At 37.8% G+C, this 20,604-nt stretch overlaps 2 protein-coding genes across 2 annotated transcripts in view; both read left to right on the top strand.

Moving 5' to 3' along the window:
- crip2l (cysteine-rich protein 2-like) overlaps positions 1–10,902 on the top strand; it is a 31,433-nt gene extending 20,531 nt beyond the window's left edge. The window contains exons 3-8 of the mRNA XM_056480983.1: positions 3,965–4,022; positions 4,280–4,405; positions 7,996–8,064; positions 8,213–8,307; positions 9,831–9,888; positions 10,074–10,902. Coding sequence (XP_056336958.1) covers positions 3,965–4,022; positions 4,280–4,405; positions 7,996–8,064; positions 8,213–8,307; positions 9,831–9,888; positions 10,074–10,138 — 471 coding nt within the window. The 3' untranslated portion in view covers positions 10,139–10,902. The remainder of the gene's footprint in view (positions 1–3,964; positions 4,023–4,279; positions 4,406–7,995; positions 8,065–8,212; positions 8,308–9,830; positions 9,889–10,073) is intronic.
- Positions 10,903–11,530: 628 nt separating this feature from the next.
- rdh14b (retinol dehydrogenase 14b) lies at positions 11,531–19,935 on the top strand. Its single transcript, XM_056480978.1, has 2 exons — positions 11,531–11,944; positions 18,540–19,935. The coding sequence occupies exons 1-2, from the start codon at positions 11,591–11,593 to the stop codon at positions 19,155–19,157; spliced, it is 972 nt and encodes a 323-aa protein (XP_056336953.1). The 5' UTR covers positions 11,531–11,590; the 3' UTR covers positions 19,158–19,935.
- The last annotated feature ends 669 nt before the right edge of the window (positions 19,936–20,604 follow it).

The raw sequence follows: 20,604 nt of genomic DNA, 5'->3' as shown, positions 1-20,604 counted from the left end.
CATATCTGTGTGGAGTTTGCATGTTCTCCTCGTGTTCGCGTGGGTTTCCTCCGGGTGCTCCGGTTTCCCGCACAGTCCAAAGACATGCGGTACAGGTGAATTGGGTAGGCTAAAATTGTCAATAGTGCATGTGTGTGAATGAGTGTGTATGGGTGTTTCCCAGTGATGGCTGGAAGTTAGCGGTTCATTCCGCTGTGGCGACCCCAGATTAATAAAGGGACTAAGCTGAAAAAAAAGGGGGAAAAAAATCAAAGGGGGGCTAATAATTCTGACTTCAACTGTATATGACATGTTAGTGAATGTCTACTGTAAACAATGGTAAAAATGTACAATAGTCATCATCTTTCGCATAAAACAACAGATAAACAAGACATATTCAAATTTACAGTATAGAAAAAGGCTAAATGTAAAGGTAATATTTATTTATTTATTTAGATGCTTGAAAACCCCTTTTGGTCTGTGACCCAAATGCATTTGCCCGTGTGATTTCACAAATCCCACAGGAGCCAAACAAGCTGTTTTTGGAGCTTGATTACATAAATGCTCTTTTTAATGGTACAAAGCCCTCTTATATGTCAAAACACTTCTATGTCAAACGAAAGAAAAGTTGATTTCTCATGTCGTGACCCTTTTAAGCACTATTACATGAGCAAGAATGATGTTTAAATATCACAACCATCAGAAAAAAATGACACTTTAACAATCAAGTAACCTAGTAAAGGGACTGCGCTGAAAAGAAAATGAATGAATTAATAATCAAGTAACTGTAAACCAGGGGTCACCAATCTCGGTCCTGGAGGGCCGGTGTCCCTGCAGGATTTAGCTCCAACTTGCCTCAACACACCTGCCTGGATGTTTCTAGTATACCTAGGAAGACCTTGATTAGCTTGTTCAGGTGTGTTTGATTACGGTTGGAGCTAAAATCTGCAGGACACCGGCCCTCCAGGAACAAGTTTGGTGATCACTGCTGTAAACGATGAAACTTTTATTTTACAGTGAAAACAATGGTGTTTCACACATGAAAATAAATACTATAGTACTGTATGGTAAATACTGCAGTGTTTTAAAACAATACTATAGTACATTACTTGAATTAATCTTTTGTGGTGTTTTTGTTGATGTGGTAACACAACAAATACAGTAAATTACCCAATACTAAGGCCCAATCCCAGTTCTATTTTTGTACCCCTACCCCTTCCCCTTAAAACGAAGTGTGAATGGGAAGGGCTTCAAAATTTACCCCTAAGAAATGGGACAGCACTACAGCACCTGCACACGTCATCATATGTCATCGCGATCTCTTGCTTCATATGAGATCAGACGATCGCGACTGCTGTAGAGATTCCAGTTGTGTTATTCTTTGGGATTTATCTTCAGGAAATCACTGAAGGCATATATCATGTTATCATAATGATCTAATGTGGCAATAAGATTGTAGCTATACTGCGCATTTACACCGTGGCTATAATTATGTAAACACACAATAAACAACATTAACATTATAGCAGACACTGTAAAAAGCTCATTCCCAGCCACTAGACTTTTCTGACAGGGTATTCGAGTGTCATCCAGTGTCAGAATGTTGTGGGACTGCTGTACAGGAGTTATTATTAGGGATTATAGATCGTAAAATTTAGCATTTTTATTTTAGCGTTTTTTTTAAAGCATGATGGTAAAACATGAACGCGGTTATGAATATATTAAAACATGTGCTTGTTTGTTGTAAAAATTTGTAATGATGACAAAAAACACTAATTTGTGGATCTCCTTACTTCCGGGAGCAGCGATCCTGCCGTTGTGACTGATGTACACCTTGGTTTCGAGTGTGGTCCTGAAAAATCTTTGTTCAAAGGGCTATCTACCCCTTCACCTTAGCCCTATGCCTTCATGCTAAAGAGAATTTGGACTCCTCTACCCCTTGATGTGAACGCGCAAAACGAGGGGTTGGGGGAAGGGGAAGGGCTAAGGGGTAGAATTGGGATTGGGCCTAATACCTTGTAGGGAATTATTATATTACAACGCACTACAGTTAGTAAAAACTAAAGTATACTACAGTGTTTACTGAGCAATTCCATGCAAATGTCAACCTTGCCATGAAAAAAAATTAAGTTTTCACCAAAATACGAAAACCGTTGTGTGTGTGTGTGTGTGTGTGTGTGTGTGTGTGTGTGTGTGTGTAGGCTTGTATTTTACAGTACTTTAGAAATACTCAAATGTCTTTGTCAGTGTTTTCAAACAATTATATTTGATTTACCAAAGTCGCACAAGTGGCAGTTTCACATCGGTCACATCCATAACGGAGAGATGTCACATCCATAACAACACTTTTTCCTCAGAAATGCAACAATATTAAGTCAAATAAAATCAATCATGTTTGTTCTAGATCCAACTCTTATGCTTTTGATGAGCATTATTTCATTTGGATTGTGCAGTTTAACTCTACAAATAATTTCTACAAATTATGTTGTAGACTGTAAACTTGCTAACTCTTTTTGTCACATCCATAACGCATGTTTATTTTGCTTATTTGAAGTACAAAACATGTTTACAGATTGATATTTTTCTGCCCCCACAACTCTGTGGTCAGTTGTTCTGAAAAATATAAACAGATGTTTCAATATAACGTTAACATCCTTTCTATGTAAATTTAAGTTTTGAGTTTTTAATGCAAATGTCTCATCCATAACGCTGAAATTGCTCAACTACAGATTATCAGTTCGCTAGAAACTCATCGCCAAACAATTAGTTAAACATCTGAACAACGCTTCCTTTTCTCTTCATCCAATGCAATCCGGTATCAGAGCTTGACTGAAGACTTCACTGAGACTTTCATAGAAAATATAAAACTTTTATTGTATAAAGGTGGTGTAGTTGTGGTTGGTGCTGTGTTTCTTGACCTGAAAAAAAGCTTTGGACGCTGTAAATCATAAAATATTATTGACCAAGCTAACTAAATGTTACATTTCACCAGATTCATTGAATTGGATTGAATGATATCTATCAAATCGATCACAATCAGTCAGAATCAATGATTATCACTCTCCCCCCGCTCTCTCTGTCCACGGGTGTACCTCAAGGTTCCATTCTGGGACCTTTGTTATTTTCTCTCTACATAAACAACCTTCCTTCAGTTTGTTCAAATGTCTTTGTTCATATGTATGCAGATGATACATGCGGAACACATGTACGCAATAAGGTATATGCGGAAGTATGCGGAAGGACTTTTAATTTGTCAGTTACCTGGGTCAAGCTGTACTCAGTTACAAAATCGGTGCGTTTAAGGTCTGTTTTCTTTAAAAATTAGCGATCTCCACTGCCTGAGTGATGTCCGATATAAAGTGGGTCTCAGAATGTACAAGAAGCACTGCATTAAATTACATTTCCCCCCACCATGTCTTTAAAATATGAACATTTATTTTACCTCAGTATATTCAATGGAGCTTCTCTGCTAGCCTGCTAATTCTGACGGGCACATGCATGTAAATAGCTTTTCATCTTGTTTTTATGCTTGAGCAACTAACTTACTGCTGAAGTCTATTTAACTGATTATATTTTGATTACATTACAACATCGATGCTGTAAAAGGAACAGTATAAAATGGTAAAAAGTCACTTTAACCACTCACCGGAAGTTCATCAGTATGGGAAGAAACACTAGCTCCGCATATACCCTATATCACACGAGTAGCATTGCGATGCGGCTATATATATATATATATATATATATATATATATATATATATATATATATATATATATATATATATATATATATATATATAATGAATACATGTAATGCTTTTTCACAGGGCAGGTGCAGTTATTTGCAGTTTAGATGTTGCGAATATTTTGTGCTGTAATATTTGGACAGCATGCGATGTTAATTTTTGATGACAACAGACAAGGATGGCAGGAACCGGAGGCCTAATTAATCTCAGTGATGTGCTTTTACTCCCTGTCAACAGCATGATGGGAAGCCGTACTGCCACAAGCCATGCTATGCTGCCCTCTATGGACCGAAAGGTACAGTGCATCTAATTAGTGTCTTGCATGTGTCTCTTCCTAATTTGTGGGGCTTGCAGCAAGTGGGACACGCTTTCCTTTGATGCTACCCATTTCTTAATGAGGCAGACACACATGAGGAGCTTCCTTGCTTAAATCTCTGATCTCCAGATGTGGGTTATTGCTACATGGATTTAAAGTTCTTGCTCACTGAGCTGTTTAAATATCAGCCGTAGACTAGAATTAAAGAAGAAGCGACTGTACTGTGTTGTGTGTAGGTGTGAATATCGGAGGGGCTGGATCATACGTCTATGATGCACCTGTCGGCGATGACTCTGTTCCTGTTGCCATGGAAACCAAACCCAAAACTGAAGAGAAAAAGGCCACTAGAGGCCCAGTGAAAGGTGAGTTTGTCTGAGATACGATTATTACTAGTGTAAAGAAAATCACATACATCAAATCTCTAATTAAGTTTTAATTATACATTTCAGACATTATCTGTCGCATTTAACATGCCTGAAACGAGTCGGTAATTTCAGCCTTAAAGGGATAGTTCACCCAAAAATGAACATTCTGTGATCGTTTACTCACTCTTCACTTGCTCCAAACCTGTTTTACTTTCTTTGCTCTGTTCAACACAAAATAAGATACTTTGCAGGATGTTGCAAACCCATAACCATTGACTTACATAGTAGTCGCTAATATTTACATCAATGCAGGGGCGTTGCTAGACATAAAGCTCTACTCTATATACACTATATTTATATACACACACACTATATACATACATACACACACATATATATATGTATTTTTTTTATATAAATATTTATTATAAATAAAAGTATTCTTGTTATTATACAATTATTATTCTAAATAATCTTAAATATATCTGGAAAACAATGTTTAGACACAACTAGAGTGATATGCTAAGATCATTTAAGAAATCTTTTGCATAAATATTTAATTCATTTGAATTCAATAAAATACAACAAAAATATGTTTTATAGAATTATCTGTTGTCTTAGACTTGACACATGGCAGAGAATTAGGTTTCAAGAGTTCACACTTAGATATTGTTTAACAATTGTTAGCAAGTTTGGCATGCTGTCCCGGGAGAGAACCCTGAGCTCGGAGATAGGTGAGCCCAGGGCTCCCGCCTGGTCCATAGAGCATATGAGGGGAGTACGAGATCAGGTGGTTCTCGAGAGCTCCCCGTGGTAAAAGAAAAAAGGAGGAGAAGGGGTGGATGGGGGGTTTCTTCGGAAAATGAAGATAAGAGAGTAGTTCTAGCTAGGCTACTTACAGTGAGTTGGGGTTAATCTGATTGGCTAACTAGTGAATGTAGATGAGTGCCCAGCTGCAGTCAATCATATCACGTGCTCCTCTCGAAATTAGTTTGAAAACTTCACTTATTAAATCTTACTTCCCTGACTCGTCATCCCATTTTTGCTTAATACAAAAAAATCTATCTGGAGGCATGCTTAGTACGATCACCATATTGTTTAAACTTTAGTTTTGTCGACACCACACATGAGCGACGCGTGACAAGCAAGTAGCCTGCTTTTTTGGCACGCATGTTAACTACCGGGACTCGCACCGGCAGAAGAGCAGCGCGTGCGAGAGGCACGTGTGTTCTTTGCGCACACGCAAAGATGTGCCAGTTTGCTTTTTGATTAAACTACATTGCTTTCACCAGCGTTGGTTCGGTTGCACATAGAGAATAACGTCTTGATTTCGGAATTACCACTCTTAATAAATACACTTGCATATAAAGTAAAACATATCTCAATGCATTTACTGGGGCACTAGAGATTTTTACTGGGGCACGTGCCCCAGTAAATTGGGTCTAGCGACGCCCCTGCATCAATGGTTACAGATTTTCTTCTTTAGTGTTCAACAAAATAAAGAAACTCATAAAGGTTTGAAGGGCGGCACAATGGCTTAGTGGTTAGCATTGTTGCCTTACAGCAAGAAGGTCGCTGGTTCGAGCCCCGGCTGTATCAGTTGGATGTTTCTGTGTGGAGTTTGCATGTTTTCCCTGTTTTCCCATGGGTTTCCTCAGGGTCTTCCTGTTTCTCCCACTGTTTAAAGACATGCGCTATAGGGCAGTGGTTCCCAACCTGGCGCCAGAGTTCACAAGGGGGGGCGCGGGAGTGGATAAGTGTTGAGGTAGAAACATGCATAAAATGCTCCACTAATATATATATATATATATATATATATATATATATATATATATATATATATATATATATATATATATATATATATATATATATATATATTTATTTATTTATTTATTATTTTTTTAAGTACCAAAAGACTAAAAATAAAAACATATGCTTAAAATTCCAATATAATAGTAAAAAAAAATCTTATATAAATACTTAATTAAATTTTGCTCACTCGCGCAATGTGCTTGTCAACGTAAGGGCAAAATCAAAACAAAAATGGCAGAGAAACGTGAATGCAGTGATTCTTTAGAGGCAAAGAAAAAGATTAGACACTATGACAAAACGTACACAAATTTTGGTTTTATTGAAGGTCAAGACAAGTTACGGCCAGAATGTGTCTTCTGTGGTAAAAAAAATGGGAAACGACAGCATGAAACCAAGCAAAATGAAAAGTCACCAGAAAACGAAACACCCAGAGACAATAAGATCAGCGTTATGCATAACGTGTGTTCATACACAGATTAAAAAAACATTTATTTGTTTATAAATTAAAATATAAATTCCTGTGTATTCCTTTAAAAATTTAATTAAACTTAATTTTAATAAATGTAAAACTGATTAATTTATATTTTTTAAACATATTATACATTAGTAATACACAAACACACACACAGTAGGGGGAGGGCTTCAAATTTTCATATATGTACATGGGGGGCTCCAAGGAAAAAGGTTGGGAACCACTGCTATAGGGGAATTGAATAAGCTAAATTGGCTGTAGTGTACATATGCTGGAAAAGTTGTCGGTTCATTCCGCTGTGGCGATTAATAAAGGCACTAAGCTGAAGGAAAATGAAGCTCATAAAGGTTTGGAAATTTAAATTTTTGGGTGAACAATCTTTTAAATTCCTGCACAAATCTTTGTATCTTTGTAATCGTTTGTAACAGATTTCTATAATGCCTGTCTATGGTTTAGGGATGGATGAGATCTTATCGTTTGAAGTATAGTGATAAAAACAACATGATAGTTGTGATAAAACATATATTTATTTTTCTTTGCGGTGAATGAATGTAGTACAGTAGCACATGTGCAATACACATGTGTTTGTGTTGCCTGTTCACTAACAGATTTACTGTCAAACTTTCACTTTAAGTTCACATTCATTCAACATCAGCTGCTGCAGTTGGGTGCCCTATAGCATCCAGTTTGATTGAAATGGATATTACATTTTGGGCTCTATTTTTACGATTTAGGCACAAAGTCTGAAGCGCAGGCCGCGAAAGCATTAAGGGCATGTCTGAATCCACTTTTGCTATTTTAAGGACGGAAAAATCCGCTCTGCACTGCGGAGCATGGTCTAACAGGGTTGAGCTTATTCTCTTAATGAGTTATAGGTGTGTTTTGAAAATAAACCAATCAGAGTCTCTGGCGCATTGGCTATTTACATGGCGGACTTTGTAAGTGGAAAAACTGAACGCTTCACTATAGCGAGAAAACAGTTAAACAGACCATCTGCAGCGCGAGGATAAAGAATGAGCCTCCTTCATTCCGCCTTTACTTTCACTTTCACTCTTTCATAGATAAGGAAACGTGTTTATACGCGCAGATGTTGATTAGCCTACATAATTATTTTCTTTTGTTAAGCGATGATAATAAAATTGATCACGAGCAGTTAAGTAAAGATCAGTTTGTTAAGTGATGATAATAAAAAATGTTAAAAATGCGATAATAAGCATTATTTTCTTTTGAAAAAAGATGCTGTTGTCATGTCAATGAATGTTACATATGAGAATGATAGTTTGCTACATTTGTTTTCCAGCTGCAAGTTTCAGTTCGTTCTCTGGTGAGCCGAACATCTGCCCAAGGTGCAACAAAACAGTGTACTTCGGTAAGCGCTGACATTCAGACATTAAAGTTCACCAAATGTGGACTTGCGCCGGCTCTTGTGTGCTCGGCAGTAGCAGGACATACATTAGCATTTCTGGAGGTTTCCTGATGCTTACCGAGGGGCCTGTGTTTTTCTCTTTGTGCCTCAGCTGAAAAGGTCAGTTCCCTGGGTAAAGACTGGCACAGACCCTGCCTGCGCTGCGAGAGGTGCAGTAAGACTCTAGCTGCGGGCAGCCATGCGGAGGTGAGGAACACAGTGACAAAACACTGCAGGTTTACTTATTTACTGTTTTGGATTCTCAAATAATAAATATAATATAAGTATATTTTAGTTTATACAACAGTTCTGTCTGGTTCTTGAATCTGATTGCTGATAGTCGTGCGATATTCTGTTAGTAACAGCACTTGTACCGCCACTTCACCCTTCACCCTTGTGTATTACTCCGCCCACTTACAGCAACAAGCAGAGGACACTCTACAGTTTGACGAATATTACTGCTGTTGGACATTATAATGTACATTTGAGGCTTTTTTAGTGGAGAATGTAGTTGTTTAGATTGCAACTATGCAATTTTAAATATTTATTATTTCTGAGAGACACTGCGTCGGTGGCCATTAACCTATCATTGAGCAGACTAAAGATGTTGTCCATCTACAAGATGGCGACAGAGACCGCATAATAAGCCATTATAAGCTAAAACAGCGTAATTTCTAACTACAGCTGATCAAATGATTATTTAAGAGGTAAGTGATATTCTAAGTCGATCTCTCTCTTTTGTACGTTGTAGGGGTGTATTTATACCATATAATTGTAGTGTATTGAGTATGAGATGGGACTTGCATATTAGGAATGTGTGTTGTGTTGGCAGAAAGAAAGAAGAAATGCCCGCATGTGTTTAGCGGTTTTCCTTATCGCAAACACAACAGCAATCTGGTAGTGATTCTGCTGCATTTTCGGGGTTAATTATTGTGATCTCCCAATTGCAACAGAGAAATACTGTAGAGTGTAATGGACTAATAGTTAGATCTCTGTAGACTGATTCATGCAGTTGAGTCTTATCATCTTAAAATGTGGGCAAAATCACCCATTTTGTCATCACTTTAGACATTACGCTAGAGAATCATTCAAACATTAGCTCTAAAGTGATGTTAGTGAATTATCTACAGTCTCTGCTGTTCTGACGTCAGCTGAAGATGTGAATAAGAAGAAAGTAGTCTCTAATACAAAAGGGTTTTGAGACTCTTCGTGTTTGATGTTCTTTTATATACACTATTATGTCATTGAACTGTTGTATAAACGCAACATCACACAAGTAGCAGTGCGATGTGGCTGTATATCGTCACTGGTGGGACGCTGAGGCACTTAGTATTTATATATTTCAATATTTTAGTACTATAGTACTGTGTATTGTTACTTATATTACTTATATATTATATATATATATATATATATATATATATATATATATATATATATATATATATATTATATATATATATATATATATATATATATATATATATATATATATATATATATATATACGCAGACTTTAAATGGTTTAAAATATTCCACTAGGCTGCTTAAAACATAAATTTAAAATATTTATGAACCAAATTTGGGTTTTGAACAATGTCTATCTGTATTGTTAACTGGAAAAAAGTGTATATATATCCTATCTAGCCTTAATATTGACAAAGCTACACAAAGGTACAACTCAAAAATACCAGATCGTATAATTACATGGATTTTGTTCTAAACTACAGCACGACGGCCAGCCCTACTGCCATAAACCTTGTTACGCTGTTCTCTTTGGACCAAAAGGTACTTTTCACCTCATTCTTTATATAAAAACACACATCAACAGTAATACTTTTTCTCTAGATAATTATTATATTTACATATTTCACAATACACTACTAACTTTACTGTATTTTGATCAAATAAATGCAGCTCTGTTGAGCAAAAGAAAAATCGAAATGATACATATTGATGATGTTTTTACTTAGGAGTTAATACCGGAGGTGTCGGCAGTTACATATATGAGGACCCAAACACTGAGGGCCAGGAGTAAGAACCACGACCAAACCAGCAGTGTTAACAATCCTAGATCAGTCCTGTCTTCTGCTCTCTTTAAATCCACTTCCTCTCTTTCTCGAGTCTGAACTGATCTTTATCAACACAGTGCCACTTACATACTTACTGAAATGAGCTAGTATTAATACTTACTAATATAAATCCGTGTCTAGGCTTTTTACTGTATTTATATATGGTTTTGATAAATTTAAGAATGTAGTTTTTGTTTTTGACTGTGACATTATATTACAGGTACACAAAAACATTAGTTCTGAATTTTTGACATTAGTTCTGATATAGGATTAGTTTTGTGTAGCATTTTAGCGCACTTATATTATAGTTTACTGAAGTACAGCATATGTTTTCTGAAATTTGCACTTGAAATATGTTTATGTAAAATATGTTTGTATTTCTAATTAAAAAGTATTGTTAAGTGTATTGAAATGGTTTGTTTTCGTTTCACTTTTTGTGCGTACAAATTCCCCTGCAAGCTCTTAGAGTTTAATTAAAAGGAAATTATCATAAAACACAAAAATAAATTAATAAAACTCTGAAAAATTAATAGAAATGCAAATTACATGGTTTGTGAAGAATTATGATTGGAAATACATGTAACGTAATATGTTTATAGCCCACAAATATACAAATTATACATTAAAAACGGTATAAGCCATTTTTATTGAGAAGTGCTATTATATTTCGCAAGTAATTAGGCTACAAAGAAAATGTAAAAAACATTTGAATAAAACATTTTAAAAAGTGTGTGTTCGTGTGTATTTGTCAAAAATGTTATCTTTTTTTATCTTAATGCCATTGACATTTCATAGAAAAACAACCATGGATCTGGTGAACGTTCATTCACTCATTTTCTTTTCGGCTTAGGCCCTTATTAATCAAGGATCACCACAGCGGAATGAACCGCCAACTAATCCAGCATATGTTTGATGCAGCGGATGCCCTTCCAGCTGCAACCCATCACTGGGAAACTCTGGTGAAGGTTTAAATTAGAAAATTAACTATATAAAATCAATTAGAAGATTTTTAAATGTATTTAAATAAATAAATACACAAATAAATAATGTGTCTATATATTTAGGCCACACCGCAATTATTTATCGCATTTATTTTGGCATTACATACATATGCTTATTTATTTAAATTATATATATATATATATATATATATATATATATATATATATATATATATATATATATATATATATATATATATATATATTAACGTAAATCTATTTATGTAAACATCACATCAAACATTTAATATGCTCGTCAAGACAACAAATTATAGTAGTTAAGAACAACTGCCGTATCGTGTGATGAAATTGGCCTGCATTACAACAACAAAGCAATGCATTCTGGGTAATGTGGTCCACGACGCTCACACACACGCCGTCGCACGCTGTCATTCAACGGCCTCTACTCATGCACTGATGTCGGCAGCGGTGGTTTTAGCCGCTGTCCTCGGCGGTGGCGTTTTCTTCATCGCCCGGAGGATCATATTCAGGCGGAAAGCGCTGAGATTAATGAGCTACCCCGCGGCTCTGATGCGCGGAAAGACCGTAATTGTGACCGGGGCGAACTGCGGCATCGGGAAGGCGACCGCGGCGGAGCTGCTGAAGCTGCAGGCCCGCGTGATCATGGCTTGTCGGGACAGGCAGAGGGCGGAAGACGCGGCCCGGGACATCCAGAATCAGGCCGGTCCGAGTCAGGGAGAGATCGTGATCAAACACTTGGACCTCACGTCTCTCCAGTCTGTGCGCCGATTCTGCGAGGAAGTGATCAGGGTTTGTTTACATCTCTCTCATTCTCTTTCAGTCCACGAATTTGGGTCATATTGACGTTAAAATTCCACATATAATATATTAATAACGCAGAAATAGCATTTTATAGAACAAATTCAGTAATTAGCAAACTAATCAACCATTATATACAATGCTAATGGTTAGCCTACATGTTGTGCAACTCTAAAAAGGTCAAGCAGTGAGCACATGTTTCTAGGGGAAATGAGTTATCCAGTGTCCTGAAATAAGACAGGCTTGATGCTATTCCCTTAATCTTGCTAACCTAGGTTACAGTAGATGACAGTGGTGATTAAGTTCCTACAGTTATCATAAACAACATTCACTTTTCATGTTTGAAAATAACATTTTAATGCAATTCCTTGTTGTTGTAATTCTTATTACAGATTATTAATATTACACAATAACAATAAATCAATAAAGACCTATAGATATAAAGGCATCTGAAAGAATTTAGTGAGTATAGACGAACTACCATGTTTGTAAACATTAAGAATGCGTGCGCAGCGAGGTTGCAGAAAAAAACCCGGGAGCACTAGCATTTACACCGAGGGAATGACATCCGATGCAGTGCAGAGTTTGTTGTTGTCTTAGAAATAAGTTATATTGATTACATGTTTTATACATGTTATATACATAATTCTTTCAGCGTATTATAATAGCTTGTCACCCAGTGATAAGCACAGTGATTCGGCAAAATTATCGTTAAAGTGAGCGGTGTCCGTCTGACGGGTCCATCTGCGATAGCACCCTCCCAATGAATATTGGATAAGACAAAATGGCCAAACATCCAGCCCGAAGTATACAACTATCTCATTGAAACTCCAAGTGATTTTACAAGAGAGAAGTTAAAGGCCTGCAAGTCTTTGGATGCCAACAATTTTGTTCTGTGTGGTCATATGCAAGAAATAATGCTCCATGATTACCAGATTCAAAACTTTGTAGTGCTAAAAACCGAGGTTCTGCCTAGCCAAAGACAAGAAACATAGAAATATACAAGGCCTGAGTAATCGTCAACAAGCAAAACTGCATTCTGACAGCGAACTGCACCTGTACGGCAGGGAATATGAACTTACATGTTTACATTTCATTCTAAGCATTCCGTGTCCGCAGTTTAATTCACCATATTTAACTGCTTTTGCTGAAATCATTGCTGCAATCAAAAACCAGTAATGTGTATGATTCAGCATAGCGTGAACTTACCTGATATAAAATGAGAACCGTAGAGTCGAGCGTTTTTAATTAGGTGCTCACTCCATTCAGCTCCTTTTTAGCCAAAGACGTCTGCGGTAGTCATTAAAAGCAGTGTGGTGTACGGTAAAAGTTAAGTTTTTTTACTTTTGGACTTTGGCATCCTAAAGACAACCACAACATGTTTGCTATTATGACCGGTCTATTTTTGCAACCGGGAACCCGTGTGACGTAGTTTGGTAATTCGTCTGTATATTTTATTATTATTGTGATTTCCGTTTTAATATCACATTAGTAAATAGTTGGCTTCCGAATATTTATTTAGATTTTGAATATTGTTCCCACTTGTATATTAAGTGGCCTTAACTACTTGATACTTGCGTCAGAAATTAAGTACAATGTATTGTATTGCACAACACCTATTATGGGATACCCCTAGAGACAGGTTTGTTGGTATAATGGGTATCTTTAAAGGACAGTATACTCAAAAATAGGAATTTACTCACCCTCAAGTGGTTCCAAACTTTATTTCTTTTAAGTATAAATATTCTTTTACAGAAAAATAGATGGGTCAACAGATTAATTATATAAACTAAATTGGCTGTAGTGTACAGAATGTGTGTGAATGAGTGTGTATTGATGTTTCCCAGTACTGGGTTGCAGCTGGAAGGGCATCCACTGTGTAAAACATATGCTGGATAAGTTGGCAGTTCATTCCGCTGTGCCGACCCCTGATTAATAAAGAAATTAATCTGAAGGAAAATGAATAATTACAGCTCCATAGGTGATTTTCAAAATATAAGTACAGTGTAAAAAGTGTATGTACAATAAGTATCAAAGGATTAATTTAAATGCTGGGGGGACGGGGGGGATCCGTCCCCCTCACTTTTAGAGACAGACCATTTAAAAACGGGTGATTAATAATTATATGAACGTATGATCTCATACAGCCGTCCCCTCTACTTTTAAAATGTCCGCTACGCCCCTGGTTAGGGCCACTTGATATAAAGTGGGACCAAAATATTTTATTAGTCTATTGAATGCAAAGCTTTAAAGGTAGTAATTTGAGATTAAACCATTTAAAATTGTTACCTGTTCATTATCTTATCAATTAAAGTCTACAAAAGAGTCATACTAGGAAGAAGAACAACAATGTCAATATTACAGTACTATTAATACTGAATGATCTGATAACATTTTCAATACAGCTGCTCAATATAACAGAGGGGCAAAACAGCTGCATTTATATGAAGCAGAAAAGAGTGAGTCTGCATTACTTGGAGGACACCCCATGTAAAAACACACAATAAAAGTATGTTTTCCATGTTAAAATTAATTTTGTCCAAGCCCAAAACAATTAATATTTCTGCGATTGGAACAACAACATAAACTACTATGACTATGATCACTTCAGGTGCTGATTATGTGCTTTATGCAATGTTAAATGCTTCTAATGTGCGTTTGAGTATCGTTTTATGGCATTTATTGCCAAACTGTAGCTGAGGAAAGTAGTTTTCCTCAGATCTTGAACAATAAAATAACTAGCAAATAGGGCTGTGCAATTAATCGCAATCGCAAAAAAAAAAAAAAACACGATTTAAGCACATGCAATTTCTAAACCGCATAGGGCTGCAATTTTTATGTATTAATTTATTTCGAATTTTATTCAGAATATGTTCTTGTGCGCGTGATTTTAATATGTTAACCAATCAGAGCTGACGCAGCGCACCGGGCAATTACAGCTAAGCTGAGTTCGAGAAAGATGTTAACCGGCTGAAGTTGAGTGGAAGAACCGAATAGGCGAGCAGGAGGAAAGAACATAAATTATGGAAGCGGGTCAAAATAAACATGATTTGGTGCCAAAGAGAAATTCAACGTCAGTCGTTTGTGAGTATTTTGGATTCAGGAGAGAGCATGTGTCACAGAGCAAGGTCATTTGCAAGACTTGTGAAATGATTATTTCAACAAAATGGAGCAACGCTACAAATCTGTTCCTTCGCTTAAAACAGCGTCATATCAATGATCAATGCCTTCGACAAAGTCCATCAAAACAAAACAAGAGCACACATTAAAGCCAGCCCAAATAGACTGAACAAGTATCCATTGTTCAAGCGCCATGCCTTATGAGAAAGGGTGAAAACGGCACAAAGAAATTACAGACGCAATCACTTATCATATATGCAAAGATATGATGCCTGCGCACATCGTTAGTAAAGATGGCTTCCGAAGACTAATACAAACACTTGACAAAAGATACCAGCTGCCATCTCGCACTCATTTCACATGATTTGCTATTCCCGAAATGTAAAGCAGCGTTGAACACGAGCTCAAGCAGGTTTACTGAATACTTCGCCACGACCACAGATATGTGGTCCAGCAGAACAATGGAGCCGTACTTGAGTTTAACGGTCCACTATATTAATGACAATTTTGAAATGAAAAGTCGATGTTTGCAAACAGCATTCTTCCCAAAAGATCACGCTGGAGAAAATATATATAAAGCAGGGCTATTCAATTACAAATTTAGTTGGGCCAGATTGTCAAACCAAGAAGGTTAGCTGGGCCAGTCATTTTAGCGGCAAAGCTGCTCATATGGACAAATTTTAAAACCAACACAAACAAATTTATTGAAAAACAAGGTTTATTCGTTGTTTCTCTTTTAACTTTGGTCAATTTACAGAGCAGAAGGTGCATAAAAAAAACAGCTGAATTTACAGAATCTGAGGGTGTACTCACATGATGTACAGTTGCCTTGAACTGGGCTGAAGCACGCTAGTCCCCCCTCCCGTCTCCCCCGACGGCCCGCACTCCTGTTGCATTCAAGCCTGAGCACGCTTACGTCATTGATGATACACTGTTCAGTTTAAGAAGCGCTCCGGCTCAGCACAGTCAAGATTTCTTTATATCGTTATATCATTTTAGTGGTTTAGGATGCAGTGACTCGCAGTCAAATATTTCGCCGAACAGATCAGCCACTTCTGACGCTCATAAACAATCATAAAATCCTCATACTGCCGGAATTAGAAGGTTTGCTAAAGGTGCAGCTGTGGTGCAGTGAGGGGTTTGCATCTTTAATAATCTACGACAGTTTGCGTTCATTAAACAGTAAGAATGATTAATAAATTTATATGAAACAGGCCCTTAAAAGTCACGTCTCGTCTTCAGTTTCGGGCTCAGGTATGCTTTGCACCCTACAAGTGTACCGCGCCTGAGCCCAAGTGAACCGTGCTCAGGCACACCGCTTCCAATCGGGCACGCTCTGCATTGTTTGCGTGTTGCAGGCTACGTAATTTACGTAGGAATTTGCGTTTTTGACAGGACCATAGACATAATAAATACTTTATATTTATATTAATATAATATATTAAATAACAATTAATTAATAATATATATTAATTTATTGTCTATGGGCGGAACCACGGGCTGGGCCGCTCGGAGGTTGATTCTGGGCCGCATGTGGCCCGCGGGCCGCCAGTTGAATAGCCCTGATCTAAAGGTTTAAAAGAAGCTTTAGAATCATGGGGACTCTGTGAAGAGCAGCAAGTGTCTATCACCACATTTATTTTATGTTGTCTGTTTTAAAGACAATTTTACTACAGTTTTGTTTATTAAACTTAATACTATTTTATTTCATTGTGAAATGTTTTATTATGCACTTCTTGCGCACTGAAAAATGCCAAAATTGCAAATAAAATCGTAATATTTGTTCATAAAATCGCAATATGATTATTTTGTCTATATTGCACAACCCTACTAGCAGATGATACAGTATTTTGAAGATGTATATTAGAACCAATAAAGTAGTTTATTATTAATTAATTAGATTATATACTATACCATTTCTTTGGGAATGAAGTGCACTATTCCTCACTTCTGAACAGCTCTGGGGCCTCATGTACAAAGACTTGCGTTGAATTCATACTAAAACATTGCGTACGCACCAAGCTGTAAATGTGCGTACGCAGCAAAAAAATCAGATGTATGAAACACTGCGTACGCTGAATCCCACGCGTATTCATGTGAATTGGAGGTGCTCCTATCGGAGGTAGACCGGAGGAAAACTGTTATTTGCAAGTTTGTCTTTCCGGAATTAATAACAAAAGAAAAAAATAGAGTGGGAGAGTTTAGCTGATGCGGTTAACGCAGTTGGGTCTGAACATCGCACTCAGTGAATTAAAAAAGAAATGGTCCGATGTAAAGGTGTAACATTTTGTAGTGTCTATATCCGCGTGAGTGGTGTAGCTCGTAAAGCGCATGGCGACATGTTTTGACACTTTCGATCATGAACTCGGTTCGAATTCAGCGTCTGATGAACTCATTCTTCTTTGCCCCTCTACGTATCAGATTTTGCCTACTCTTCATCACGAGGAAAACAAGTAGGAATCATTAATAAGTGTGTGTATTATGTTAAGCGCATTTGAGCAGCACATATTATTTGCACATTTATTGAATGGAAACGTTTCCGATTCACGTATGCAAATTCGTCTTCAGATGGCACCTTTATAGCAATGTGCGTGCAGTCGATCGCTCAGATTACATTGGGAAAACCGGCGCTTGATGCAAATTGCGCTTTTAACGTTTAGCTGGTCAACTGCATGGTATGGAAACCTTATTTACCTGCTAGACATGCGGATGATCCCGTCCCATACAGCTGGCATTGCACGGCTCAAAAGGTACTTTGTAGTGTGCAATTTTACATAATTGCCTCTAGGAGTCGCCAATAGAAATAAAACAAACACACACAAGAAATGCACGTACGCCAGACATAAGGTTGGCGTGGACCAACGCACATTCTCACGTTCATTTCATCGTTAGTAAATCCAAAAGTGAGCGTGAAATCTGGCGTACGCAAAGTTTTTGTGCGTACGCAGCGTTGATACATGAGGCCCCTGGTACTTAATTTTTTCTTGCATGTCGCATCTGGTGCAGACAGACGAATTGCGTGTCGCTGGACTCTTGTTGCATCACATGTTGTTGGGGCATGGCGTTCTGCTTTTTAACTAGATTTATCAATTCATTTTTTCTCTATGTCAGTATTTTTACATTTTAAGTCAATTTTAACCTATTTAAATATACAACCAATGTTTTCTGTGCTGCATTTATGCAGTATATAGACCATTTTGAGGGATGTAAACAAAAACAGGGGTCCCAGTGTATTTCCTGTTTTACATTTTTAATTTCTATAGCTTCCGAGAATCCAAAAAGAGCCACATATTAATAAATACTGCCATGATAGCTGTTTTAACATTAAGTTATGATTGAACTCACTCTTGTTACAGTTTTGAAAGCAGGAAATGTTCATGGGCCAATGACATGACCATGTTAAAATGATCTACATTGTATAAAAATTGTGGCCAGAATTTCTAAACTCATTGTGTTATTAAATTAGGAGGAGCCAAGGATTGATGTTCTTATCAACAACGCCGGCCTCTACCAGTGTCCCTACAGTAAGACAGAAGAGGGCTTCGAAATGCAGCTGGGAGTGAACCACCTGGGTCACTTTCTTCTGACCAACCTCCTGCTGGACCTCCTGAAGCAGTCGTCTCCCAGCCGCATCGTCGTGGTCTCCTCCAAACTCTACAAGTATGGGAGCATCAACTTTGAGGACTTGAACAGCGAACAGAACTACAACAAATCTTTCTGCTACAGCCAGAGCAAGCTCGCCAACCTGCTTTTCACTCGCGAGCTGGCCCGCAGGCTGGATGGCACTGAGGTAACTGTAAACGCCCTCACTCCGGGTATCGTAAGAACCAGATTGGGCCGGCACGTCAACATCCCCCTGCTGATTAAGCCTCTTTTTTGGCTGGTCTCCTGGTTGTTCTTTAAAAGCCCACTGGAGGGTGCTCAGACCCCACTGTACCTGGCATGCTCGTCTGAAGTTGAAGGTGTGTCTGGAAAATGCTTTGCTAATTGCGAAGAAGAACAATTGCTTTCTAAGGCCACCGATGACCATGCGGCCAAGCGGTTATGGGACCTGAGTGAAAGCATGGTGGGCCTTAGAAGATGAAGGGAAGATCCCTTCGCAATTGTGGCAATTTCAAGCCTCGGAAAAACAATGCAGTCGATTCTTTTTGGGTTGTGTTTTTGGCCAAGTACCTGAGGGACTTACTGGATAAGAGACAGGAAATTAAAATGTCCATCTGTTCGCCGTATCTTTGCTGCAGTGTTTTCAGAGATGGCCTCGGGCTTGTGACTCACTCTTCTCTGTGAATGAGAGCCGGAAAGTATTGAGTCCAACATATCCCTTGAATACAAATGACAGGAGCAACGTGCCTAAGAAACATGTGGCTCGGTGCTAACAAGAACACAGAGGACCACTGCATATATTTCGATGTAGATTAACCAAGTGCGGATTGTTGTTGTGCAATTAATTGAACAGAGTTATTCATCTATGAAGTGAACTAGATACATTTCAGCCTCTCAGAATCTCATCTTTTCATAATGCTGTGGAGTAAACTGCCACCCTGTGACTTATTCACGATATATTTAAATATGTTTGTGCCATTCCGAGTTGGCACATAATCAAAAAGGAAACACGTAGGCTGTTGCTCTGCAGATAGTGGACTTAAAAAAGGAACCAGTATATTGGCTGTGTAAATTGCATTGCCTCTGCTATATATTGCTGTGCATTAGCCATTATTAGATACATTTCATTTGCAGTGGTGCTGTAGGGAGTTTACTATCTACAGTCTTTAATCACACGCACTAACATGACGTGTTTTGGGTGTAAATGCAGTGCTCGAATATAATCTAAAGATTGAATAAATGAATGTTTGGACAAAAAAGGTTGGTTGTTGTGTGGAGGAGGACCAAGGTCCTTCCTTTGTAAGCTTTGTAAGTGTCATTCGCACTGTACAAGGAAACATTTCATACTGGAGACAGAATTCTGAATTATAAATTCTCCTCAATACACCTCAGCAGCAAACCTGGCTCTCCGACAGGAGCAGTGCACGAAACAAAAGGGAGTTAAAGAGACGGACATGGTGCAACTATTGTGCTTTATTAGATATAGAAAGCAAAACAGAAGAAAGAGTCATGCATCATTGTGTCAACTGACACAGGATCCCAGCTGATTAAGAAAGAAGAGAGGGATTGAATCGTGAGGTAGAGAGGGCCTGAGGGAGGGGGCGGGGGGCTTACAGCACTGAGGAACAAAAGAGAGAAAACACTGAAAAGAACAATCACCTCAGAAATTCCATCGCCCAACAAAACACATCAGGAGTTTAATAAAATGCCCAGTGCTTCCAAGATATTGTACTCATTTGATGGTGCAATAGATTTGAGCTGTATCAAACCTATGTGGAATAGAAAGAGATTAGAAGTATCGCTTTGGCTGAGACTTGATCTTGAAGGGCTGACTTAGGGTAATATGAATTCATGCAGACTTTATTCCCAAATATTTGCGCAAGGTCTTGCTCACAAACCTCTGGAAGGATCCATCAATGGATTGTCAT

The sequence above is a fragment of the Danio aesculapii genome, chromosome 20 (genome assembly GCF_903798145.1).
Source record: "Danio aesculapii chromosome 20, fDanAes4.1, whole genome shotgun sequence".
Lineage (NCBI taxonomy): Eukaryota > Metazoa > Chordata > Actinopteri > Cypriniformes > Danionidae > Danio > Danio aesculapii.
This window is presented reverse-complemented; position numbering and strand designations above follow the sequence as displayed.